The 27,347-nt window shown below is 40.5% G+C and overlaps 1 protein-coding gene across 1 annotated transcript in view; it reads right to left on the reverse strand.

Annotated features, from left to right (window-relative positions):
• Positions 1–2,434: 2,434 nt before the first annotated feature.
• slc12a4 (solute carrier family 12 member 4) overlaps positions 2,435–27,347 on the reverse strand; it is a 113,961-nt gene continuing 89,048 nt past the window's right edge. The window contains exons 18-24 of the mRNA XM_048546568.1: positions 23,143–23,338; positions 17,369–17,538; positions 12,797–12,928; positions 12,583–12,690; positions 10,906–11,093; positions 7,928–8,061; positions 2,435–3,539 (exon numbers count right to left, since the gene is read on the reverse strand). Coding sequence (XP_048402525.1) covers positions 3,448–3,539; positions 7,928–8,061; positions 10,906–11,093; positions 12,583–12,690; positions 12,797–12,928; positions 17,369–17,538; positions 23,143–23,338 — 1,020 coding nt within the window. The 3' untranslated portion in view covers positions 2,435–3,447. The remainder of the gene's footprint in view (positions 3,540–7,927; positions 8,062–10,905; positions 11,094–12,582; positions 12,691–12,796; positions 12,929–17,368; positions 17,539–23,142; positions 23,339–27,347) is intronic.

The raw sequence follows: 27,347 nt of genomic DNA on the forward strand, positions 1-27,347 counted from the left end.
ACAACATACAATGAAGAAAAAAAATAGTTAATTCATTACAAGGGGAATTGAAGACAAGAGTAGGAGGTTAAGCTTCAGTTATACATGTCATTGGTATGACAGCATCTGAAGTACTGTGCATTTTATCCTTTTATCAATTTGGGTTTGGAGCTGTGAACTGGTGGCAGAGCTAAAATTGACTTTTAGACTGTAGGTAACAACTTCTGTTGAGGCCAGGCCTGAACATTAATTGCAAGTTGATTCCTGACCAAGGTTCTGCAGTCACCAAGCAAGAGCACTATATTTAAACAGAAGATTGCTTTTCAAGAGGCTAGTACCAGGGAATTGGTTCGAGCAAGTCTGGAAAAGACCTTATGTTCAAACAGATGGCAGAAGTTGAAATGGTAACTTGGACCTTTTGGAGGAGACAGTCTATCTTTCAGAGAATGATCAGAGTTTGGATTGGATTTTGGACTGTGTTTTCAGTGGAAAATGAATCTGGCTGTTGGTCTTCCAACACAGGGACTTGAACGCTCCCTGCCTGACATCCTTGGAAGCTCAGAGAATAGACGAGTATTACTACCCTTGTGTCAGGGAACTGTAAAGGTGGCCCTGAACACCATCTTCAGAAAATCAACCATCATCTAGGCCTGTGGAACAACACATCATGAAAACCACAAATTATCTTGCCAGTTGTGTTACTTTCTTTTATTTATCTCTTAACCATTTGTTTCCCTGTGTTTCTTTAGTGAATGGGGCTGAAAACAAAAGTTGTGGCTCGAAACAAAAATATGTAGTGTTCTTAAGGAGGCTAGGTGGGTAAATGCCCTCAATCCCCTCATGGGAGAGTTTAGGATTAGATGGCATAGCTCAAAATCAAGGGTGCAATTTAAGACTGAGATGAAGAAGAATTTCCTCTCTCAGAAGGTTGAGTGTCTTTGGATCCTGCCATAGAGAGCTGCAGGAGTAGAATCCTTGTGTATATTTCAGGCTGAGATAAATTCTTGATCAGTAGGGTAATCATGTGTTATGGGGAAACAGCAGGGTAGTGGACAGGAGGAGTGTCAGATCAGCCACAATCCTATTGTTTGGCAGAGTATGCTGGAGGGAGTGAATGACCTACTTCTTTTCTATTTTCTACAGTCTAAGAAATCAGGATAGAATAAAAGGGAACTTAAGTTTGACTATATTTCAGAAATGTACAAAATTTGGCTTTTCCCAAAAATACAGGAGGCAATACTGAAGGGGGAGGGGCTTAGATTAGTTCACAGGTCGGCGCAACATCGAGGGCCGAGGGGTCTGTTCTGTGTTCCAATTCTGCACTCAGCTGTGTATTAGGCTGTACTGCTTCTCTTTTCTAATACTGTTTGTATTAAAAGGACATCAATGATTATAACGTTTTCTGAGAAGTCTACAGAATAATTGTTCATAGAAAACATAATTCTATATGTTTCAATGACATCACTGCTTATTCTTCTAAATTCCAATGAGTAGAGTCCCAACCTGTTTAACCTTTGCTGATAAGACCTCTATACTGGAGTGATAGCTTTCCTTAAATAAGTGGACCAAAACAGCTCATGGGTTTTCAGATTATGGTCTCACCAGCACCTAGTCCAGTTATAGGAAGACTTCCCCACTCTTGTACTCCAACCCCCTTGAAATAAGAGCCAACATTCCACGAACCTTTCTGATTTGTTTCTTGCAATGTTTAACTATTCTTCAATTCTAATCTCTTTAGTGAGAAAGAGAGTTCACACTGAACTTCATCTGGTATAGGATTTGAGAAGTGAACATGCATAGATACATCTAGCCGCAGAGGGATTAATGGAAAAGAGAGGATTCTGGTCTCTAATCCTTGCAGAATAATTAGATTTTCCTCCACTTGGGGTTAAGATATTGACAATGATCAGAATTTTCATTACTTTCCCTCTCTCTGTATCTCAGTTGTAAACTTATATCTTTATTTTGGAGGAAAGGGATTAGTGATGGTGGGTGGTTGCTGTGGAGAAGAGTCCAAGAAATATAAAACAAGTGCTTTACCTGCAAGTGCCAAATGAAGAAAAAAATCAAAAACATTGAAGATAATGATCACTTTTCTATGATAAAAAAGGAGAACATTTCACATCCACCAAGTTTACATATTATGTGCCCTGCTAACACTGGGCCATCTTGTCTGAAGCATGTTTCAAACACCACTGCTGTGTTACATTAGCAGGTTTGCTGTATCATTGGATTTGTAAATTGCTATGCAACACTGATGAAATGAAGGCAATTAGGGTTAGGATTAACACACTATACTAATCTGTTAATTTTTCTAAATTCAGCTGCACTCAGCCACCTTATTCAATGTCATAAACTTATCATACAACTTGCACATTTGAGCATCGCTTGAAACCAGAACTTTCACACATGACCAACGCTCACCAAGCAACATCCCTGATATCGAAGCAAAGTCTGGTTTGAGAAACCTTGTACAGTGCTTTATTGAGAAAAATAACATTTTGTTTATGATAAACAAAAGCACATTATAGTAAAGGAAAAGCTCCAAACTATAAAGAATAATTTAAACAGCTGACAATAGTTTTGCAAAAAATTTCAATTGAACAGATAGCAGCTCCTTTTCTTGTGCAATTACAAGCTTACCATAGTCGGGACCAATTTTGGACACACTGTGCGAGGCTGTAATACATTTATTTCAAAAGGTGGTCCACGAACTGATGGGCCTAATTATTTTCAGTAATACTACAAGAAAAGCCATATAGTGCTTTTTACTCTGGACAATATGAAAAAAATAAATACTAAAATAAATAGGGCTTTTCTGCCTAGTACACAATCACAAGCCTTGGAAGATACAGCGAGACAGTTTGGATCTCACTATTTCATAATTAGTGTCTACTGCGAAAAACACTGTTAGAAGCTATCCATTAACAAACAGTTAAACTTGTCAAAATATTTTAAAATCCATATTCTGCAATACACGGAATGTACTGCTGGAGCTATCACTCCAACTTGTGATTCTGCGAGCTGTGTCCTTAAGTACAATTGTATAAAGTTGCATTACAATTGAGCTGTTCTAGCAGCTAATTCCAATAAATGTATTGTCAACTGACCAAGAAAGCAGTGCAAAGCTCAATACTGACATCAAACAAGGATTCCAAACTCAAAGCCCAAGCTTATTCCTGGCATTGCTAAAAACAGTGCACTTTTACACACCCGTTCTTCTGTTACCACACTTGTAACAGCTGTCACATTTTAACTTTTGGTTGTAGTGCAGGACTTTTGAAGATAATTGCATTTAACTGGAACAGCACTTATTGTGTCAACTGACAGTCTGAGCTTGGAAGATGAGTCATGGGAATCTTTGTCTGAGGCACTGAACAACAAGAGAATTGTTTAATAGCGCACAGTGTACTGAATGTCTTCTATGGTCAGGTTTCCACCACATCTGTCTTCAGAAGGTAGTTATGTTCAAGAATAAATAGTGATGACTTCACAACCACCACCTCGTACCAGCAGTACCCTCTCCAGACCTTCTGTAAGTACCTCCAGAAATTCCATATCTTCAAACAATATGTCAAGGAAATCTCATAACACAGTCCATTTGAAAACATTGTCCTGCATATTCATGTATTTTAGCGCTGTGCCTCAATAGAATTGGGCATTTTTGCATTTATAGACAACTACAACTAAGAGGCTCAGAAGAAACATTGGCAGCAACGGAACTAGAGAGGATGTTAACTTCAACAACAACGAAAATAACTAGTCTAACTTGTGCTCAGAACATTATGGCAGGGGAGGCCAAACCATTTTTTGTTGCTTCAATGACTTTCCCAGCATAAGTTGCTGGCTCATTGGTCTGGAGGTGTGGTTCTTGCTTCTGGTGAATGGATTCAATGTGATACACCCCAGTTTCAGATGCTGGGAGAGTCCTGGTGTTCTGTTTAGGCCGGCATGGTGGATCAGCAGTTAGCACTGCTGCCTCACAGTGCTAGGCACCTGGGTTCAATTCCACCTTTGGGCGGCTGTATGGGTGGAGTTTGCACATTCTTTCTGTGTCTGTATGGTTTTCCTCTAGGTACTCCAGCTTCTTCCCACAGTCCAAAAGATGTGTAGGCTAGGTGGATTGGCCATGCTAAATTGCCCAGTGTCCAGGGTTGAGCAGGCTAGGTGGTTTAGCCATGGGAAAAATGTGGTTACAGGGGTCGGGTAGGGGAGTTTGTCTTTGGAGGATCGGTGTGGACTCGATGGACTGAATGGCCTGCTTCCACACTGTAGGGATTCGATGATGATGATGATGATGATGTGGAGGAGGGGTTCAACCATGAGGTTGTTGATGATAGCACCAAGTTTAGTGCCATTTGCAACTTCTCAGATAATGAAATCTGTCCCAACATGCATGAGACCTGGGCAACTTTAGGGTTGGCTAATATGCCACAAGTAACAGTTCTGCCATAGAAGTGCTAGGCAATAACCATCTCTAACAGTAGAGTCTTGCAACTTACCCTGAAACAATAGCATCACCATCAACATGCTGGGGGATGACCAGGTGGGTGTGGTGTGGGAAGGAAGTGAGAAATCACCAATAACCAAAAGTTTAACTGGAAGAGCTGCATAAACACTGTGGAGCTGGATTAACACAGCAGGCCAAGCAGAATCGGAGGAGCAGGCAGGCTGATTTTTCATTTCTGAAGGGTCCAGATCCGAAACATTGGCTTTCCTGCTCCTCTGATGCTGCTTGGCCTATTGTGTTCATCTAGCTCTACACCTTGTTTTCACAGATTCTCCAGCATCTGCAGTTCCTACTATCTCTGAACACTTTGGTTACTATGGAGTAGGTTGGAGCTGTGTATTCTGTGTGACTTGCTTATCTTGGACTCCTGTACAGCTTGAGACAGTCATTTGATGGCATACTCCTGATTTGCCTAAATACCTAATCCCTATGGCCTGGATCACCCAAATGCCTAAACTCTGTGGCCTGGATGAAACAGGCAGCAGCTGCACAAGAACACTATCACCTCTACTTCCCTCTTAAAGTCACCCACAGTCCTGACTTGAAGATATATAATCTTTACTTCAATGTCTTGAAGTTTGAATCCCAAGATTCTGTGTAATTGCACTGCTGACTCTGACTCTGGATATTTGTCACAGAGACAATAGTCTTTCAAGACAGCAGATCACCAAAGGTGACATCGGAACAGCAATAAACACAGATCTCAGCAATGAAGCCCACAACCCATGAACTGATAAAAGAAAGAATGCAGGGGACAAGGGGTCATAGACCAGAGCCTGACAAAGAGTGTCAATGGATTGAAGAACCCCATGGGCTTCAAGGAGATTCTAGAAAAAGGAATCTGGGAGAACGTGAATAGATTTAAGTAAATAGAAGAGAGAGTTTTGAACGCGAAAGGCACTGACAGAGAGCAGAAAGCTGAGGAATGATTGGCGTGTAGGGCTTGGTGCTAGTTAGGAAATATTTGGGTGAATTTAGTTTCCATAGCATGAAAGATGTAAGGTCAGCAAGGAAAGCAACAGAATAATACTCTAGGGATTACAGAAACTCTACATGAGTTCAAGTGCAGATGAACTGAGGTAGGTGTGAAGCTGGGTGATATTATAGTGGAGGTTGGACATCTCTGTTTGAACAGGTTATGGGCTTTGCTTAGCTTATCTTATATTCAAATTGAATATGAAGGCTGCAGGTGGATCTAGCCCAATATAGGGACTGAACCAGGGGCAAGGAAATAAAGCTTATTGTGAGGTCCAAAGATAATAACGTTGGTGCTCCCTAATTTAACTTGAGCAAACTAGCTTCCATCTATGATTGAATATTTACATAGTTATCCAAATCACAGGGGCAGGTTGACATAGGTAGTGGAAAGGTAAGGACTGGTTGTCAACTTGCATGTGGATGCTGAATGCATGTTTCCAGATGATGTCAGTTGACTCGAGAGCAGCTTGGGATAACATGGCGGGATTGTAGATCACGATCACAGTCCAATGATCATGCATTCATACGTTTGCCTAAGGTCATTACAGCTCTGCCATAGGATGGAAACTAAATTGGAGACTTTCAAGCACAAATTTGCATGTAAGATGGGCACTGAAAAATGAAACATTCAGAAAGAAATTGTAGGAATACAGATAAAGAGCAGGGGTGCGGAACTATTTGGATAGCACTAAGACTTAGTCCAGACAAGTTGTCAAGTACATGCACGAACAGGCATTACACAGACGTGATTAAGATTACAAGGCTTGTCACAGATGTAAAAAGTACACCATCAAATCAATTATTATGTGAAATGAACAAATACTGTTAAAATTGAATGATAATATTGTGTTACCTAACTAAGCAACTATCAGGCCACAGGTGGAAAATTTGACTGGATCACAGCCCTACTAGGCAAAGCATTCCACAAAGCAAGATCCACAGGTCCAACAGAAATTATTTTAGAAGGTTTCCCTTTGTGGGCTTCAACTCTGACTTATTATACTTCCTGACTGAACATTGAAAGTTTGCAGTTACTGATCTAAGAAAAGAGTAGACAGAGATACTCTGCTAGAATAATCAGGAAATTCAGATTGAGAATAGAAACCTACAAACCTACATGTTTAAAATGGGTAGAAGTTCTGAATACAATTTCAGAGATTTTACTTGAGACGCTGAAAGATGAAACAGACCAGCCTTCCTTTGACAACTGTTCTTTAGATTTGCATCAAATTAAAATGAAAGTCTACTTCTGCAAAAAAATACTGAATGACTTGTAAGTTGGAAATGTAATTAAATGTAAACATGCTGCCACAAATTAGTTTAACTGACATTTCAAAATTAACTTATCCGATTACCAGGATGATTTCTGCAGACTGCAATGTGCACTTAGCATGCAATTTGCAGTGCAGGCTGTACATCAAATTGATTTTAGCATCAAATTGATTTTTGAATGTAGGAAGAGAGCAGCTGGAAGTTTCAACTTTTAAAGAATTCTTTCATAAGATGTGGACATTGCTGATAAGACCAACTCATGTTCACTGTCGCTAATATTCCTTGAATGGAGTGCATTGCTAAACCAAATCAGTGGTTGGGTAAGACTCTACCACATGGCAGGCCAGAACGTGCAAGTACAGCAGATTTCATTCCTTAAAATACACTGAACCAGAAGTACAACAGTCAATGTTGGCGGTCATGGTCATCAGTACTGAGACTAGCTCAATTTTCCACACCTATCAATTGAATTTAAACTCCACCAGATTCTGTGTGGGATCTGAATCCATGTTTTCATAGCATTAGCCTGGGTCTCTGCATGACTGGTCCAGTGATATTCTCGTCACTCCATCGAATTAAGTAAAACAAGTCCAAACCAATACTGGTGCGATTTTACATTGGACACAGTTACACTGCAACCCACTTGAAGCCGAACTATGACAGAATACCCAACTGGTCTTATGTTCCTTGCCTTCAATGTATTCCAGATTTTGAATAATTTATTATTCCAAAATTAGAGTATAATTTTTCATTATCTGCAAGCAAACTTAAACCATAACTTAAATTACTGACAAAACTCAGCAGATCTGGCAGTGTCTGGGGGATGAAAGCGGAGTTAACATGTCAGCCTGGTGACTCTTCCTGTTGGAAGACCAATTTGTTCGACTTTATTTGGACAGCTTACTGTGTCCAATCAATCTTCCATGCAATCATAAGACATGTGGTTGATTCCTACGTACCGCACTTAAAGCTGAAGGAAAGCAAGCAAGAACTGGACAACTCAATTTGGATGAGCACATCATTGGAATCTTTTAGAACATCTTCTGAAAAAAAAACTAAATGGTTCTGTTAAATATACAGCTCTATCAGTTTAGTCATAAAAAAACTCAACTGAACAATCCCATTTCATTCTTTGGAAAAGCATTCTAGCAAGGTCTGTTTGCAGAAAAGATGCAACACAAAGGATACAGTTTTCATCTCCATCTTGATTTTTTGGTGGACCAGGCATGTTTAGCAAAACCAGCTTGGCGTCGTGAGACTTATTTACTATGACCTCATTCAGTTTCACTGCTGTGTGCATTCTCCTTACATTTGACTGGTCCCTGAAAAAGGTAACCATCATCCTGGTTCAACATATTAGAAATAATGCGAATGATATCATGCTAAGATAAAGTTAAGAAATCATTTCAGTTAAAAACAACCATTGTTCCAAAAACTACAATGAAACTATAATTTCTGACAACTACAACAACTTGCAGTTATACAAGTGTCTTTAATGTTAAAAAGCATCCCAAGACATTTCACTGGAGTATATGAAACATTAAAACACAGTAAGGGGTCATCAGGTCATAAAGCTTTGACCATGGTTTTGGTTCTAAGTTTGAGGGGAAATTGAGGGTAGGGAGGCAGCAGGATACAGAGAGGTTATTCTAGAGCTTAGAGCCTGGACAATTGAAGGCAAGGATGTCAATGGTGGAGCAAATAAATCTGAGGTTCTTATGGGGCCAGAAATAAAGCATACTGGCATCTCGGAGAGTTGACTGGCTGTAGAAAACTATAAGAGACTAGAAAGAACAAGGGCAAGGAGAGATTGGGACTGCAAGGATGAGAATTTTTAAACAAGATGTTGCTTAACCAACAGCCAACCTAGGTCAGTGAACACAGGGAAATTAGAAGAAAAGGACTTGGTGCAAGTTAAGACATAGGCAACAGAATTTTGAATGATTTTGAGTTTATGGAGACGGAATATGGGAGACCAGCCAGGAGTGCGTTAGCATAGTCAAGTCTGCAGATTCAGTTGGTGAGTGAAGATGGAGGTGACTTCAGTGTGCTGATTCAGATGCATTCAAAAGTGGAGAGAGAGATAGGGTCTAGGCCTGAAGCATCAGCTTTTCTGCTCCTAAGATGCTGCTTGGCCTGCTGTGTTCATCCAGCTCTACACGTTGTTATCCTTGCATTTAATGGTGGAGTTCATTACATATTCAAATATGACACCAAGGTGACAAACTGATTAGCTGTTTCTCAGAATGCTACCAGGGAGATTTCTGTTTGTCCAGCATTGGATGTCAGCAATGTTCTTAATTTAGCAACACTGGACGAGTGAGGTGAGAGATACTATCAGGATACATGTGAAAATCATTGTTGTGCCTTGTGGAAGGTTTATATTTATGTTTCTATTGAATGCTTATGGAACACAGGATTTTGAATGATAACATTCAAGTTATTTGGGTGTGGTAAATTCTGCACACAGGAAAAGGCTGAAGGACGGTTCTGAAACTATTTTTTGTACAATTCAGATGACTTCAGTCAATGAAAAGCAGCAAGAAATAGAACGAAGGATAATAAATTAAAGCAATGTAACCACAGGTTCAGTGAATCAGCCTCCTAACTGTGTAAAGAGTAGTGAATAGCACTGAACTGAGGTGTCAGCTAACCTTAAAGAAGAATTACAAAATAAAAATGCTTCTGTGATATTCAGAAGCCAGGTATAATTATGCTAATTCCCATCCAGAAGCACTAACAGCAAATAAAATTTGTTCTCACCTCAAAAACGTAAACAAGTAGTAACATGTTATTGGCACTTTCATTGGCTTTCCTAATTTTGAAATTTTTGTTAATTGATCAGTCAGATTATTGCACATTAATTGAAATACTATGTACGGTTTTAGGAACCTTATCAAAGAAATATAAATAAAATTAAAAGATGTCAATATTCTAAATTTTATCTGAAACGAGAGGTTACTGGTAAAAAGATAGATGGTGAGAACTTAATCCCTTTTTCAGGGAAACTGGAAGGAGTAAGGGATGAGCACGATCTCGTTCAGCGCAGGCTTGGAGGGCCGAAGGGCCTGTTCCTGTGGTGTAATTTTCTTTGTTCTTTGTTCTTGAGCTCATGGAGGCATTCATGACTACAGTGACAAAGATAAACAGTGATGCATGGGGTTCTTGCGGCACAATGGTAGCGTCCCTACTGCTGAGCCTAAAGTTCAGAGTTCAAGTTGCACTTGCCATGGAAGTGTGTCATAGCACGTCCAAACAAGTTGATTAAAAGAGAGTGATGGATTGTTGGTCAGCAAGATGGTAAGTAGACACCACAGATTTACATAATCAGACAATAAATTAGAGCTTGTAGTTTTTTTTCATATTGATATTATTAAAAATCAAATTGAGATATAAACTATTGCTGAGGTGGAGTACATAAATACTATTTACAGAGACTTAGATAAATGTTTATAAAATGTAAAATATTAGATTAGGAGAACAAGGGAGCGGTATTGGATGTAATGAGTTATGAAAGAAAAGGCAAGCCTAAACGTGATGAGCTGAATGGCATATTTCTGTGCTATAATCTTCTATGATTCTCTCTCCCAGGAGAAAAATAACCTGGTGACATGCTGTTACCAAATTACTCAAACTTACAACTTGACAAGCTACCAAACATCATCCACTAAAACAGGGCAATGGCTGAAAACTTTGCATTCTAGGATTAAAGAACCAACAAATAAAGAAAGCAAACCAACAAATCAAATCAATGCATCATGGTTAATGTGACAGTTCCTCATTTTCCATAACCCATGCTCCAGCAATCAACCTATAAACTGAACTAAGGGTTAAAATCACATTTGGGAAGTACAGCCGACATTTTCACAAGTGTCACGTGATAGTTTTTGTTTTAAAACTGTCAGGTTCAAATGCAACCACGATAATCGAACTTTATCTTATTTCTATGAAATTTGGTGTCACTGTTGAACAGTATAATTTATTAATGGCTTTGATACTACTAGGTGGTTTAAGAATGTTAACAGAAGAGTGGCTGTTTCGCAGTTCTAAATTAACGGCCAGAAAAAAAAAGTATAACTAGCTGTTGCTTCAACAGTACATTAAGAAGAAACTTGGCAATTATAATTCACGGAAATAGTGTCCCAAGGGACATGACTGACACTTACGGTTTAATACTGATTAATTCTCTGAAACTGTTTGGTGTGGTGGCTCTAGTGCGGTTTCTTTCAGATTCACATTTTTCTTTTGTCCACGTCATCTGTATTCTGTCAGGGTCAACATGTATCTCCTCCTCTTCATCCGAGTAAACATTGCCTTGATGAATGATTGAATTCCTGTCTTTTACTAACTGAGCCTGGAAGAAAGTAAAATGGGATTTCTAAATAACTGTCACAATTGTAGCACTTATTCCTATTCCTAAATTCTTGAGAGGGCTATGATGAGCTGTCTCTCGAAATGCTGCAGGGGCACCCACAATGCTAGGTTGATGGAGATGTTGGTCAGGGACAGAGATTGGGGATCTTCAGTTTTTGAATCAATGACAGGTGAAAGACCAGCAATGTAAATCAGGAAGGTGCATGACTGAAGACGACAACTTGTAGATGGTGGTATTCCGACATGGTTGTTTACCCTGTTACTTTAGGAGGCCATTCGTTTGCAGGGTGTTACTGAAGCTGCTGTAGGGTGATGTTATATCATGTCTTGCGGCCACAGTGCATTAGTGGTGCAAGAAATTAATGTTTAAGGTGTGGACAGGATGCCAGTTAGGCATGTTAATTATCTATTATTAGGTGTTTAGAGTGTGCTTAGCGATATATACTGGTTTTCTGAAATAAAACATGGTAGGTTGCTTGGCCTTGAATTGTGTTAAATTTCTCCAATTTATTTGGAGCAATACTGCATTGATCATAATGAGTAAACACATTAAGGCAATTAGTTTAAGCTTTGACCTTACAACACAGAATTAAGCTTACAGTTCAGAAGGATCTAGAGCTCACTTTTGAAGGTAGAATCATTTATCCTAGCAGGAGAATCAAGTCATTTCAAGGGAGCCAGTTACCTGAGCAGCAGTGGTTTATAGTCTGTGCAGTTTTCAAGCCAGGACAGCTGGGTTAGAAACTGTCACATTAGAACTGAGAAAGTTTAAATCCTAGAATTCGGAGAGGCTCATCTCAGCAGACTCAAAGCAATCATAAAAAAACTCAACTGTTAGTTCTGATATATCTCTAGGGTTGGTTCTCCACAACAATGTATGAAGATTGTAGCAATACAACACGGATGCAGTGGACGAAGGTTTCTTTCTCTATGTTGGACTTTTCTATCTGGGAATTAGATGGATACTGGTGGTGTTGGGAAACAGGTAGAAACTTTGATTTGATATTAGTGTTAAGATCTTTCTAACTGCCTTCTATATACATGGATTTGTTGCTTATCTTTTCTTTTGTGCAATAAACTTACATTACACATTGTTAAGAACGTCAGCCTCACATGAAAGGTTCAGCAACTAACCATCATGATAATCTACTGCAAAAATTAAAACATAATAATAAATATGTTGTCAAGCCAGATTTCACTCTAGGATCTGATCTGTCCAGTGTTGCCATCAGCTGAGATCATAATATTTTAAAGACATCTTCAAAGAGGTAGATTGTTTTAAAATCTGAAAGTCACAGAACAAATTCAAGAACAAAGACAAAAATCAATGAACTTCACTTGGGAATAATTATTTCCAACCTAATTGAGATTGCCAGAAGAACTGATTTCATGATTTATGAAATCTCCATAGATGTCTGTAAATCATGAAACTTAGTTAAGATTAAACTAATAAAGTTATAGCAGTTTACCTCTCTTTCTTGCTCCGTCTTGGATAGCCTCATCTGCCTTAACATCTGTGACCGTTGCTCCATCATGAGAGTCCTTTCATACGTATAAGCTGAAATATCACTGCCATGCTGAGAACAGAATGTGATGTTATATTACTGTAAGAGCACATTATTTGTATTATTAAAAATGATATGTTATTGCTGCAGACTATGCCCTCCCAGGTTTGCTCCTTACCATTTCAACAACTTCAACTTCTGCTTCAATGCGTAGATGATAAAGAAAAGTCGCAAGATCCTTTTTCATTTGAATACTATTGTCATCCATTTGGGCGACAGTGAAAATGCGCATCCTACATTTTTTCCAGACCTGTGCAGAATTACAATCAAATTAGCTTCAATTTCAGTGCAGCCACTAGAACAAAAAGCAAGTTCACAACGAGAAATTGTGAAACTATTTCCATTAGTGAGGTTGAATTCTGATAAAAAGGAGAATGCAACTTGCATTACAATCAGATGATTGTATTCTTTATTTAAAAAGCTTTATTTAAAACAGTCAAACCACTACACAGTTTTCTCCATTTTGGGCATCACTGTATCTTGTACTTAGTACAATGAATTTAAACACCATATTTCTTTTTACATCGCTCTTCCAAGATATTTCATATGGTTTTAGAAAAAAAAAGTAGTTTCCATGTTGTAGAATCCATATCTAGTGGAAAGACTATACATTTTTGTTTCTATGTATTTTTGACCGTGAACTGAAATGGGGAAATGAATTGTTTTAAGAACGAAGAATTGTGGAAGGATTGCCTCACATTTTAAAAGCAAATAATATGACATTCATTTCAATGCTGAGATAACAGCTGGATGAACACAGCAGGCCAAGCAGCATCAGAGGAGCAGGAAGGCTGACGTTTCAGGCCTAGACCCTTCTTCAGCCTTCCTGCTCCTATGATGCTGCTTGGCTTGCTGCGTTCATCCAGCTCTACACCTTGTTATCTCAGATTCTCCAGCATCTGCAGTTCCTACTGTCGCTTCATTTCAGTGCTGTTCACACAATTCCTGTTCAAACGATGGTAATAGTCTAGGTGCTGGAGCAAGTGGGCTGTGTGCCAACAGAGGATTAACTAGTAACAAGCAGCTGATTGATAAATGCTCACTAGGCCACAGATCAACCGCAAAAGGACTCTGTGATAACAAGAATGTGATTGCTCCCAGGTAGCCAAACAGCTTGTGACTGCTTGGGAGTAGTCATCAGATTGTTGAAAGGTGAGGAGCGGTTTCTTTTCTCTGTAGTAAAAATCACCTGAAGCCTGAAGAAAGCTGGTTTATTTTTTCCTCAGCAGCTGCTAGAAATGGTGGCTCTAATAGAGTCCTGACTTTTCCTCTACCCATCATACGCATGTTTCTTTTACGTGTTGTGTGTGTGCATGTGCATGTGCATGTAAGGGGATTCAAGTTTTAATGAATGGAGTTATAGGTCAGTGGGTCATAATTGGGCTTTGAGAAAAAAAAAGAGACCACAAGGTGTGGAGCTGGATGAACACGGCAGGCCAAGCAGCATCAGAGGAGCAGGAAGTTGACGTTTTGGGTCTGGGCCCTTCTTCAGAAATTTGGGGGGGGGGGGGGGGGGGAGATGTGGGCGTGTGGAAAGTAGAACTCTGAAATAAATATAGAGAAGGGGGAGGCGATGATGGAAGGTGGATAGAGGAGCAGATTGCTGGAGAGAAGACGGACATGTCAAGGAGGCGGGGATGAAGCCAATAAAAAGGTGTATAGGTAGGGAGTTGGGATGGGGGGGGAGTTGGTCAGTGAGGGAGGGAAGATGCATAGGTCAAGGAGATGGGGATGAGATAAGTAGGTAGGAAGTGGGGATGGGGTTTGGTCAGTGAGGTGAGAGAAAAGATGGACAGGTCAAGGAGGCAGGGACAAGGGGGACTCCAGCATTGGCAGTTCCTATTGTCTCTGACAAAAGAGACCAGGCAGGGAAACAGCAGAATCAGGTGATGTTCAGTTATGAGTAAAGCAGCTTCAGCATGAGAAGGAAGTGAAGTAACTAGAGATGGCACAGAGTGAGGAGAAAAGGGAGATGATAATTGAATTCTTAAGAATGGAAATGAAAAAACTCTAACTCGAATTGAGAAGAGAAAGAGAAGAGCTAAATTCTGTGTCTTATTTTTGTTGGGGGATGGGCACGTGAGGGCAGAGGTGCAGGAAATGCCAGAGATGCAGTTGACGGCATTTTCGATCACCAGAGTAGGGAGGTTGTGGGGGATACTTCTCCTCGGCTACACTGATGACTGTATTGGTGCTGCCTCGTGCTCCCATTAGGAGATTGAACAGTTAATCAACTTTACTAACACCTTTCACCCCAACCACAAGTTCACCTGGACCATCTCTGATACCGCTTTCTCCTTCCTGGACCTCTGTGTCTCCATCTCTGGTGACTACTTTGAAAATGACACCTATTTCAAGCTCACCGATTCCCACATCCTAGACTACACCTCCTCTGACTCACCTTCCTGCAAGAATGCAATCCCCCATTCCCAATTTCTCCGCCTGCGCCAGATCTGCTCCCGAGATGGGATGTTCCACTCATGCACATCCCAGATGTCTTTCTATTTCATGGACCATAACATCCCCCCTCTGGTGATTGAAAATGCCCTCAAACGCTTCTCGCAGGGGCTGGAAGAGAGAGCGTGTGGGGGAGGGAGGAGAGAGACTGTATGTGTGTGCGTGTGCTTTAGGGGATGTTTACCTGCAGATCTGAGGCTGAATATCCTTGACCATTGCGAAACTACACTCTCCCACACCCCGCCCCAGCCAGACATACACACACACCCCCCTCACCCCCTGCCCTCAACCACACCCTCTCTCTGGTTTCTCACCCCCTCCATCACACCTTCCCTCTCCCCAACCTCTCTCTCACACACACACACACACAGAGACCTTTCTGAAGAAAGGTCACAACTCGAAACGTCAGCTTTCCTTCCCGACTAATGTTGCCTGGGCTGCTGTGTTCCTCCTGCTCCATGCTGTTATTTCAGCTCCAGCATCAGCAATTCTTGCTATACGTTCAGTTCGCGCTAAACAACTGCACCTCCCAGTCGTGAACCATTTCAACTCCCCCTCCCATTCCTTAGACAACATGTCTGTCCTGGGCCTTCTGCAGTGCCACAATGATGCCACCCGAAGGTTGCAGGAACAGCAACTCATATTCCGCTTGGGAACCCTGCGGCCCATGGTATCAATGTGAATTTCACGAGCTTCAAAATCTCCCCTTCCCTCCCAACTTCATCCCAAAACCAGTCCAGCTCATCCCCGCCTCCCTAACCTGTTCTTCCTCTCACCTATCCCCTTCTCCCACCTCAAGCCTCAGCTCCATTTCCTACCTACTAACCTAATCCCATCCCCTTGACCTGTCTGTCCTCCCCAGACTGACCTATCTCCTCCCTACCTCCCCATCTACACTCACCTCTACTGGCTCCATCCCCACCTCTTTAACTTTTCTGTCTCCTCTCCACCTACCTTCTCTATCCATCTTCGATCCACCTCCCCCCTCTCCATATTTATTTCAGAACCCTCTTCCCTTCCCCCATTTCTGATGAAGGGTCTAGGCCTGAAACATCAACTTTTATGCTCCTATGATGCTGCTTAGCCTGCTGTGTTCATCTAGCTCCACACCTTGTTATCTCAGGTCAGTCAATATGCTGTTTTGTAAATTACTTTCGAAATTAAACCAGTCTGATTGTTAACAAGGTCTCACACCGAACATGCACCATCTGAGCTAAAATGTCATCTGTTCTTTACACTGATAACCGTGACATGAAGTTGCTGGTATCGAACTTGGTTGGACCATGTCAGAAATCACATGACAGCAGGTTATAGTCTAACAGGTTTATTTGAAGACACAAACTTTCAGAGCCTCAGTTGTCCATCAGCACCTGAAGGAGGATTGAGGTTATGAAAGCCTGTGTTTTCAAATAAACCTGTTGGACTATAACCTGCTGTGTTGTGATTTCTGATTTTACACTGATAAAACCTTTAGTTATTTCAGATTGTGACATTGTAATGAATTTGGGGCTTTACATACACATATTCATCAATTAAAACCCTCTAACGGATTAAAGATTTAACAACATCTTAGCTTCGTTTAGTAGATTCTGAATGGTCTGAACCTTTGATCCTTTACTTATAAATTCCGTGTCTGATACTATCCTCTCTCACTGACACCCGATGGAGGACTCAGGCTTCAAAAGCTTGTGTTTTCAAATAAACCTGTTGGACTATAACCTGGTGTCATGTGATTTCTGAACTTGTTCACCCCAGTCCAATGCCAGCACCCCCAAATCTCGGTCTGCTGTCTTGGTCTTTGCAGGACAATTGTGATGTTTATCTTTGTAACTTTGCTTTTTGTTTTTTCTGATATATGATCATATAGTGTGTACAGATGTAACGTAATTTTTTTTCTTCATTTCTCTATCTTGTAAATATGGCTTGTATCTAGGTACATTTGTACCGAAGATGACCACTGTAAGTGGCGACTTATAAACGCTCACAGTCATCATTTGAGTACATGTGACAATGAAGCTGACAAAGCTCATTCATTCATTCATTGCCAAATCTATCTTAGCATGTGGCAGGTTTCTGACATGAAACATAAACTCGACACTTGTATCACCCAAGTTATGTTCATAATTGTAGATTGTATACAATTTATTCGGTCCTTTCAGATTTCAGTTTTTTGTGTTTCTATTATCTGTTCATGCACTTCAAGATCTGTATACTTCATACATATGAGTCATACCTTGTGTTGTCGAAGGAGGAATGGAAGCAGCATCAACATGCCTCCATCATGCACAATCCACCAAACATCAATGTGGCCCTCAGTGAAGCGTTCGTGATTACTTGGGTAGAAAGAAACATTTTTTGGCACCAGTAGGGCTAGATGGCCAGCCGTCGTGACTCTCACAGTGTCTAAGTAGTAAAATTGGTATTACTAGCATCAAAATTCATTTCACTAGCCTAAAATGAGGGTTGATTAGCAGTAGAATTCTGCTGAGTTAGATAGTAATAAATTGAGAGACATTCATATAAAGAGTTTCTCAAAAATACACAGGTCATACTAAAATTTCATACTAAATGGCACTTTTCAAAACAGTGGCCACTGAAATTATATTCGACACTTAAATATTGTTAATTGGCATCTGCCTCATTTTTATTCCAAGCTTTATGTTGATACTTGTTTTTTTTGTGAAGCCCTAACAGCCCCTATCTTGGGGATAACTAGAAATCTGGCTGCAGATTGATTTCATTTTGTAAAATTAGCACATTGTTTAAGTTTCTGCTCATACTAATTTACAAATTTAAGTCACAAAAGAACTGGCAAGAACCAATGCAAGTGAACAGTACTAGTGATTTCTTTTCTTTTAATATGGTCGGCACAACATTGTGGGCTGAAGGGCCTGTTCTGTGCTGTACTGTTCTATGTTCTAATATTTTAGCAAATGTGTTGAGTTCAATCAAAATTTAAATGAAAAATACTTTGGAACAACCATACAGTTAAAAACATAAGAAACAGAAGAATAAGCAATTCAGCCACTCAAGCTGGCTTCACCATGCATCGAATTCATTGTTGGTTTGTTTATGGCTGTAATTCACTTGGCCGTCTGTCCACCAAAACCCAAGTCTTCCTCAATCAAAAAACTGGCTAACTTAGCCTCAAATATATCTAACGCTCCAGCCTCCACTAATCTCTGGGATGCACAATTCCATACATGAGCAATCCTCAAAGAAGAAATTCCTGTAAATCTCAGTGTTAGACAAGGGAAACCCTTGATCTGAAACACTCTCTCTCTTGGATTCCAAGCAAAGGAAATCTTTAGACAGAACTTAACATGGGGTGGGGAGGTGGTGAAGAGAAAGCGAGCGCGAGAACGAGAACTAGAGCGAGCGCATGAGGGCCAGATCAAGAACAAGAGTGAGAGTGTGTGCAAGAGCACGCGCCTAAGCAAAAGCAAGCAAGAGTGTGACAAAGAGTGAGAGTGAGTGAAAACGAGAATGAATGACAGGGAGGGCGAAGGCGTGACAAAGATCGACAGGGAGAGTGACTTTGAGAACATGAAGGAAGTTGTTTGCACTGTCCTGGAAAGCAAATTGGCCACCAGCTGACAAACTTAAATTAGGATGCCACAGACATAACACACTACGTGTGGGCTAAACTGGTGCAGAGTGGGATTTCCAACTTTTCAGGGGGAGGTAGTCCGTACCCTCTGGAGCTGTCAGCCAATTAGTGTGGATGACAGCTCCAGTAGTCCTGGTAGCACCAGTGCTTGGTAGTGGGCACTGCTGGGAGTGCATCAGTCTCAAGAAAGTGGGCCAATGGATTCCTGTACCCAGTTAAGTTTAGGACATTGCGAGAGGATTCATTGATGTTCTAAGGGAGGGTGTACAAGTTAAGGGTGTATTGGGGGAAATAGTGTAGGGGTGAATGTTAAAATTTCAGGCATGGAGAAATGAAAGAAAGGGTACTATCTTCCGTGGTTGCTTAAAGCATAAACAGCAATGCCCCACACAGGCACAGTCCCTTCCCAATCCTTACCATCCTTTTTAAAACCCTTTTCTGCAAAAAAAGAGAGAGCTACCAACATTCCCCAGCTGCCTGTGCCAACCATATTACAGCTTGGGCAGGGTAACACTTGGGACAATTTAAAATTTGACGAACTCAGTTGAGATGTAGTTATTTACCTATATATGATGGCTGGAATATTTATTTCAACCATCTCTGTACTGTGGGGGTGAGTTCAGGGGTGGATGGGAAGGCGATAGCCTGGACACACACCCTATTTAATCGTGTTCTCCTGGTTGAAAACATAACTGACACAAACATGCAAAATACAGCCCACTGTGTTAGCATTTACCTTGACAAGACCCATAACAATCCTGTATGCTTCAATCAGATGAACTCTTGGCTTTCTAAATTCCAGTTGAGTATAAGCTCACTTTTAGTACATTTGATCAAAAAAAAAAATGTAAGCTTTTAGAAGGTGCCTATTCATGAGCTTGTACCAAACAAAAGCTACATTTCAGGGGCTTCCTCAGCAACAAATAGTTGAGCTAGCAGAAGCGTTAGAAGGAGCGGAAATCTTCCAACGTAGAACCCTTTCAGATAGGGACAAAGGCTTAAAAAGAAGGCAATTATAGACCAGTTAACTCAATATCTGTTATTGGGGAAATGTTAAATCGATCATGAAGGACGTTATAGTATAGTACTGAGAAATACACAGTACATCCAAGCAGAGTAGGCATGGCTTCATGAAGGGGAAACCATGCCTGACAAATTTATTAGAAATCTTTGAGGTGGTAACAAACAGGACAGACAAAGGGGAACCCTTGGATGCAATACATTTGGACTTCCAAAAGGCATTCAATAAGAAGTACTGTGCGGAAGATTAGTTTAAATAAGAACCCGTGGTGTTGGATGTAGCATCAATAGAGGATTTGCTAATCCATGGAAGACAGAATTGAGATAAGGAGGTGTCATTTTCAGGATAGCAAACTGTAACTTGCAACTAGTAGACTGCTGTAGGGATCAATGCTGGGATCACAATTATTGACCAAACACATTCACTGTCCTTAAAGTCAGTAATGTGCTACAGTCAAGTTTGCAGATGACACAAAAATGAGGATTAGAAGCCAAGTGGTCAGGATGACAGAGTCTGCAGAGAGTTATAGGTGGATTAATGGGCGAAAACCTGGCAGATGGAGTATAATGTTGGAAACCGTGAGGTTACGCCACATAGTAGTAAGGATAGAGGTGCTGAATATTATTTTAAAATGGAGAAATACAACAGAAAGCTGCACAGAAAGGGGGATTTCAGGATCTCTAGGACCACAAGCTAAAGAGACAGATTTAGGCCATTTGGTCCATCGAGACTGCTCTGTCATTCAATCATGGCTGATGTGTTTCGCAACACCATTCTCCTGCCTTTACTTCTTAACCCACTGTTCACTTACTAATCTAGAGCATACCTCGGTCTTAAATATACTCAATGACACTAAAGGCCCCCGCAGCTTTCTAGAGCAATGAGTTCCACAGATTCACCACTCCCTGGCTGAAGAAGTTCCTCCTCATCTCAGTTCTAAAGGGTCACCCCTTCACTGAGACTGTGCCCTCAGGTCCTAGTCTCTCCTGCTAGTAGAAATATCTTCTCCACATTTACTGTATCCAGGCCTCTCAGTAATCTGGAAGTTTCATTCAGATCCCCCCCTTATCCTTTAAGGACTATCAAATACAGATCCAGAGTCCTTGACTGCTCCTCATATGAGCCCTTCATGAGATCATTCTTGTAAACCTTCTTTGGACCCCCTCCAACACAAACACATCATTCCTTAGGTACAGGGACCAAAAACTGTTCACAATATTCCAAATGCTGTCGTGTACAGTCTCAGTCTTTGCTTCTGTATTCTTGCCCTCTTGAAATGAATGCTAACATTGTGTTTGCCTTCTTAACTGCCAATATGTTAACCTTAAGGGCATCCTGAACCAGGACTGAAAAATCCTTTTGCACTTCAGATTTCTGAAGTTTTTCCGCATTTAGTAAATACTCTACACCTTTATTCTACCCAGCAAAAAGCAGATAGCCTCATACTTTCCCCACATTTGTATTCCACTTGCCACTTCTTTACCCACTTTCCCTGCCTGAGAAAATCCTCCTGCATTCTCCCTGATGTTTCAATATTTGAATGAAGATTTGTAGCTAGGCTGCAGGTTGTAGATGTTGGCTGTTCGCTGAGCTGGGAGGTTTGATAGTAGACATTTTGTCCCCGTACTATGTGACGTCCTCAGAGCTGTGGAGCCTCTGGTGAAGCGCTATGATCTTGTGCCGGCTTGAATTTATACGGTCTGGTTTCCACTGCTTCTGGAAGGTGCCAGTTCTGGTTGTGCGTTATAGTGGTCAGAATATTAGGTCTAATTCAATATTTGTTGATGGAGTTCGCAGATGAATGCCAAGCCTCCAAAAATTCCCTGGCTGCCCTCTGTTTGGTTTGTCCTATGATAGTACTGCTGTCCCAGTTGAAAGTATGATTTTTCTTGTTGGTGTGTATTGAAACGAAGGACATCTGGTCATGTCATTTAGTTGCTCGCTGGTGGTTATGGATGTGAATTGCTAGTTTTCTGCATGTTTGTCCCATGTAGTGTTTTGTGCAGTCTCTGCATGGTATCTTGTAGACCACATTCATTCTGTCCATGGTAGCTATTGGGTCTTTAACTCTGGTCAGTTGCTGTCTTAGTTAGTGTGGCTGCTGGTTTTTTAGTAGCCTTCTTGGCAGCACCTTGTCAAAGGCCTTCTCAAAATACAAACAGATCACGTCCACTCTCTCTTATGTAACTTACTTGTTATCTCCTCAAACCATTCTAACAGATTCGCCAGGTTTGACATCCCTTGATAAAGCTGTGCTGACTCAACTCTATTTTACCATGCACTCTAGGTACTCCACAATCTCATTCTTAATAATGCATTCTAAAGTCTCACTAATTTCTCAGGTCAGGCTAACCAGACTATAAATTTCTGTCTTCTACCTACCTCCCTTCTTAGGCAAGGGTGTTACATTCACCATTTTCCAGTGATTCCAGGAAGATGACACCAAAACTCCCACAATGTCCTCAGCTATGTCCTTCAGAACATGAATCACAAAAAGCTAGCATACACATAATAGGGATGGAGAAAGGAATAGTTGCTGTTATTTCAAAGAGAACGGAGTATAAAAATAGGGAGGTCTTGTTAAAAATAAAGGCAGCACTAATCAGGCCCTCGCCGGAATACTGAGATCAGTTTTGGATGGCTTATCTAAGGAAAAATATATCCGCATTGGAGGCAGTCCAGAGATGGTTCACTGGTTGATCCCAGGTATGGACGGACTGTCTTACAAAGGACAGGTTAAATAGGTTGGGACTATACTCGCTTGATGGAATTAAGAAGAATGAAAGGCAGCCTCATTGCTTGTGGGAGAGTCTATTACCAGAGGTAAAATCTCAGTCATGGTTTAAGGCATAACTAAGGAGAAATTTCTTCTCTCAAGAGTAGTGGATCTGTGAAATTTTTCATTGTGGTCAGCTGTGGAGGCTGTCTTGTAAAGAATATTCTATCAGGAGAGGAATTGTGGATTATGGGGAAAAAGCAGGAAGGGGAAATTGAACAATATCAGATCAGCCATGATCTCATGAATTGCAGAGTAGATGCGATGGACTGAATGGCCTATTTCTACTAGTATATCTCATGGTCTTAAGTGCAGCCTGGCGACTGACTTGATCTGGGAGTATTGCCATTGGGCATTGCCAAATTCCCCTCAAAATGTGTTTCATGGCGCAAAAGATGAGGAAATGTAATTTGAACCATACATATCTTGTGATTTAAATTTCGCTAAGATTTGAGTGAAGTGGAAACATTACCATAATGTGTCACAGGATGTAGTATTTTCAAACTGATGATAGAATTTACTTTGCAATCTGTGGTAATCTATGCTTTTGGATGATGTTGAAATATATTGTACTAAAAAAATGGTATTAATAAATCTTACCTATGAAAGTTTTCCAAGCCCTGGGATCTTCACTCTGTCTCCAACCATATGGCCACCCCATAACAACTGAATTATGCTTCATTCCACCAAGACCACACGATTGAATTAAATGTGCAATACCCTCTCGCACCTTTGAAGAAACTACTATTTGGCAAAATCCTTTGACCTTTTCAATTGCCATCATGTTTTTGATTGTCTAGATTGAGAAGCAAATGATAACTGAGCCAACAAATGGATTTCAACAGTTAAATTTATATAAAGCATGCCTATACCATTTGCTACAAATGTAAATTGCTGCTCAGATATCCTATTTGGTTTCCACCACGGTGATTTCCAAATAAAACCTTTCAATGAACCAGATTAGATATACTCTGGAGGAGTTTTCTACATTTTATGTACTTAGCCATACATATCTACAAATGAGAATTTAACCAAGATAATTGCAGTCATTCCGAGAGCAGTTTTGAAAAGTTCTACGCAAGCGATTATGAAATATATACACATTACAGATTTCAAAAAAATCTAGGACGTGATAGGAAAAATTGCTATTTATTCTGTGTATTTGAAAACCAGACTCTTTGGATCTTCTTAGACTGCATTTTCAGCCACGTGCACCTGCATGCAAGGTGGAAAAATACATGTTTCCAAAATGCTTTCATTTGAAGATTGATCTAATACACCCTTTTACTACACCTCCAAACGAAAAAGGCTTGGTATACTGCTGCAAAGACAAATTGAATCCTTAATTACTGGTGTGAAGCTGGATTTTAGGGCTTATATGCCTAAAGGTCCTGGTAGCTGCAGGAATATCACCTTTCCTGCCTCCTAATCGCACAAGAATGATACCAACGATAACAAGATGCAGAGCTGGATGAACACAACAGGCCAGGCAGCATCAGAGGAGCAGGAAAGCTGATATTTCGGGTCTGGGCCCTCCCATTTCTGAATAAGGGTCCAGACCCAAAACGTCAGCTTTCTTGCTCCTCTGATGCTATTTTGCCTGCTGTGTTCCTCTAGTTCTACACCTTTTTATCTCAAAATTCTCCAGCATCGACAGTTCCTACTATCTCTGAATGATACAGAAGAAACTGGCTGCATAATTAATGAGATGGGGAACAGAAGGTTGCATCACAAAGGTTGCTGAGAGTCATGATGTGACATGTGCTACAAAAGTCCATAGAAATAAAACAGCTCAAAAACATTGAATCCAGTCTCTGAATTCCAAAATTGTTCTGTGTGTGTGTGGCGGGGGGGGGGGGGGGGGGGGGGGGAGTGGGGGGGGGGGGGGGTTGGTGGTGGCAATCATGAAAAAAATTCTTCACTTCTTGACGTTACACACAGCAGAGGAAAATATTTGTGGTCATTGATGACCAGTAACCTCAATAATTGCTGCAGGAATTCCTCATTGTAGTGTCCCAGAACCAATCATCTTCAGCTACTTTCTCAACGAGCTTTTCTCCATTATTAAGTGAAAAGTAGGAATATTTGCGGGTGATGCGAGTGTTCAGCTTAACTTGAAATTCACCAGCTCCCTGCAGAGTGAACTGAACAGTACATGGCAAGGAACATTCATGCCACACAAGTGCCAGGTCATCTCCAACAAGAAAATCTAATCACTGCCCCTTGGCACTTTATGCCATTACTCTTGCTAAATCCTACATCATCATCCTGGGGGTTACCACTGACCGGAAATTCAAGAAGACAGCTCACCACAACGTTAAAGGACTGTCAGGAAAAGGACAATTTACGCTAGCTTTTTCAAAAATGGCCACATCCCATGAGTGAATTAGTAACGTAACAAAATATTTGAATATTCACAGGACAATAAATGTGCCTACAAACTATGTGAGGACAAGCAATTAGACAAAGTTGTGGAGTCTGGAATATGACAGCACTAAATTTATTTCCTTTAGTTGAATGAGGTTTCACCACATTGGCGAACATTATGTTTGCCAACTTCAGCTGATGCTGTAAAAATAATATCCTAATTCTCCCATTTAGTGGAAGATCCTGAACTATACTGGAAGAGCCAAGTCATGGCCTTCATAGTTTAGTAAAACAATGGGATACTATTTATCTTTCTTGACACTAGATTTCAAAATAAAAACTGTTGTTTACACTTATTATCAACAATGAGGGGTTCAATTTTCATTTTGATAAACACAGTAACTAATGCAAGAACACTCAAAAAATTACTAAAAAGGAGACAAGTCATTGAAGCTTTTCATCATGCACTCAAAACCAGGGCACACAAGAAACAAGCTGAATGAAAGAGACACTGTGATAATAAGTAAATCAAACCAAACCAAATCAAATTTTGTACAGTGTAAGAAGCGGATGTTGACTGGTTGGGCCAAACACTGGTATGGAGATACAGCAAGAACAATTAATTGCCAGTCAGTCCTGATGCTCAGACGAGGCGAGTAGATTCTGCTTATTCAGACTGTTGTCATGAGGAAGCAGCAGGGATTGGCTGTTGCCATGACCTTTTCTTCTAAAAAGGTGAAATGTGTTAAAATATTCCTTTTGCCTCTAGAAACAGGGTCTTATGTATTTAGATTCCAACACACATATGCACTTAAAAAGCCCAATGGATGATCTTAAATTTATATCTGGTTTAACTCTTAGTATAGTTTGGATTATTTAATAAATGTGTTCCACCAGCCGATTCACATCTAATTATGAATATATGTTTCTGAGGCTTGCAAACAAGGGCTGGTTGAGCATGATTGCCAATGTTGCCAGAATGGTCAACTAAATTTTTTGATACAGTCCACCAGTTGATTGGATGTATGGCTGAACCAAATCAGCATCCTCTTCTCTGGGTCTATCAAAAGGCGTCTTCTTATTCAACATTGTTTCTCATGTCATAGTTCTTATAAGTGCAAGAGAAAAAGTTTCAACGTCTTGCCTCCTTCATCAAAGTGTAAATTTCATAGAAATTTAGAAAATAAGAGCAGGTGTGGGCCATTTGGCACCTTTGAATCTGTTTCACCATTCAATATAATCGTGACTAAATCAGCCAACTCAGTACCCTGTACCTGCTTCCTCCCTCCTCCCCAAACCCTACTAATCCCTTTAGACTTAGTAACTATATCTATCATCTTCTCAAAAACATAATGTTTTGGCTTCAACTGCTTTCTGTGGCAGAGAATTCCACAGGCTCACTAGTCTTTGGATGAAGAATCTTCTCCTCATCTCAGTCCTAAATGGCCTGTCCTATACTCTTAGACAGTGATCCTTAGTTCTGGACTCCTCGGTCATCGGAAACATCCTTCTCGCGTTTACCCGGTCTCATTCTGTCAGAATTTTATAGGTTCTACGAGATTGCACACTATTCTAAATGCTAGTGAATACAACAATCTAGTATCTCTTCATACATCAGTCTTACCATCCCAGGCATTGAATCTTAATTGGAGTCCCTTAATAGCCAGATAGAGAGACCTTTTGCATGCAATATTCCGAGTGTGGTCTCACTAAGACTCTGAACAATTGCAACAAGACATCCCTGCTCCTGTACTCGAATCCTCTTGCTATGAAGGTTGATGCACCAATTGCCTTAACTGCCTGCTGTACTTACATGCTGATTTTCAGTGACTGGCGTAAAGGATACCCAAGTTTCATTGACTATCTCCCATTTCCAATCTATTACCAGTTAGATAATCTGCCTGTCTGTTTTTACTAGCTCACATTTATCCACACTATACTTCAACTACCATTCATTTTCCCACCCACTCAATTGCCCAAATCACAAAGAATCCTCTTCACAGTTCAGCCTCCAAACCAATATTGATGTTCGCAAACTTAGAGGCAGTATCTTTCACTCCCTCCAATGAATAGCTGGGGGCAAATCATTGATCTCTGCAGTATTCCACACGTTACTGCCTTCCAGTCAGAAAAAGACTAATTTATTCGGAATCTTCATTGCCTGTAGTCAACCAGTTCCCCATCTATGTCAGTACACTACACATAATCCCAGGCGTTTTCATTTTACATGCAGATTGTTTATGTTGGACCTTGTTGAAAGGCTTCTGAAAGTCCAAGCAAACCACATCTATTGGTCTACAAACCAAATCTATTCAAAAAATTCCATAATTTTGTCAAGTATGATTTGCATTTTATAAATTCATACTGACTCTGTCCAATCTTGTCACTGTTTTCCAAGTGCTCTGCTATTAAATCTTTTATAATTGAAGCTAACAGTT

This window comes from Stegostoma tigrinum, chromosome 16 (genome assembly GCF_030684315.1).
Source record: "Stegostoma tigrinum isolate sSteTig4 chromosome 16, sSteTig4.hap1, whole genome shotgun sequence".
NCBI classification, from domain to species: domain Eukaryota; kingdom Metazoa; phylum Chordata; class Chondrichthyes; order Orectolobiformes; family Stegostomatidae; genus Stegostoma; species Stegostoma tigrinum.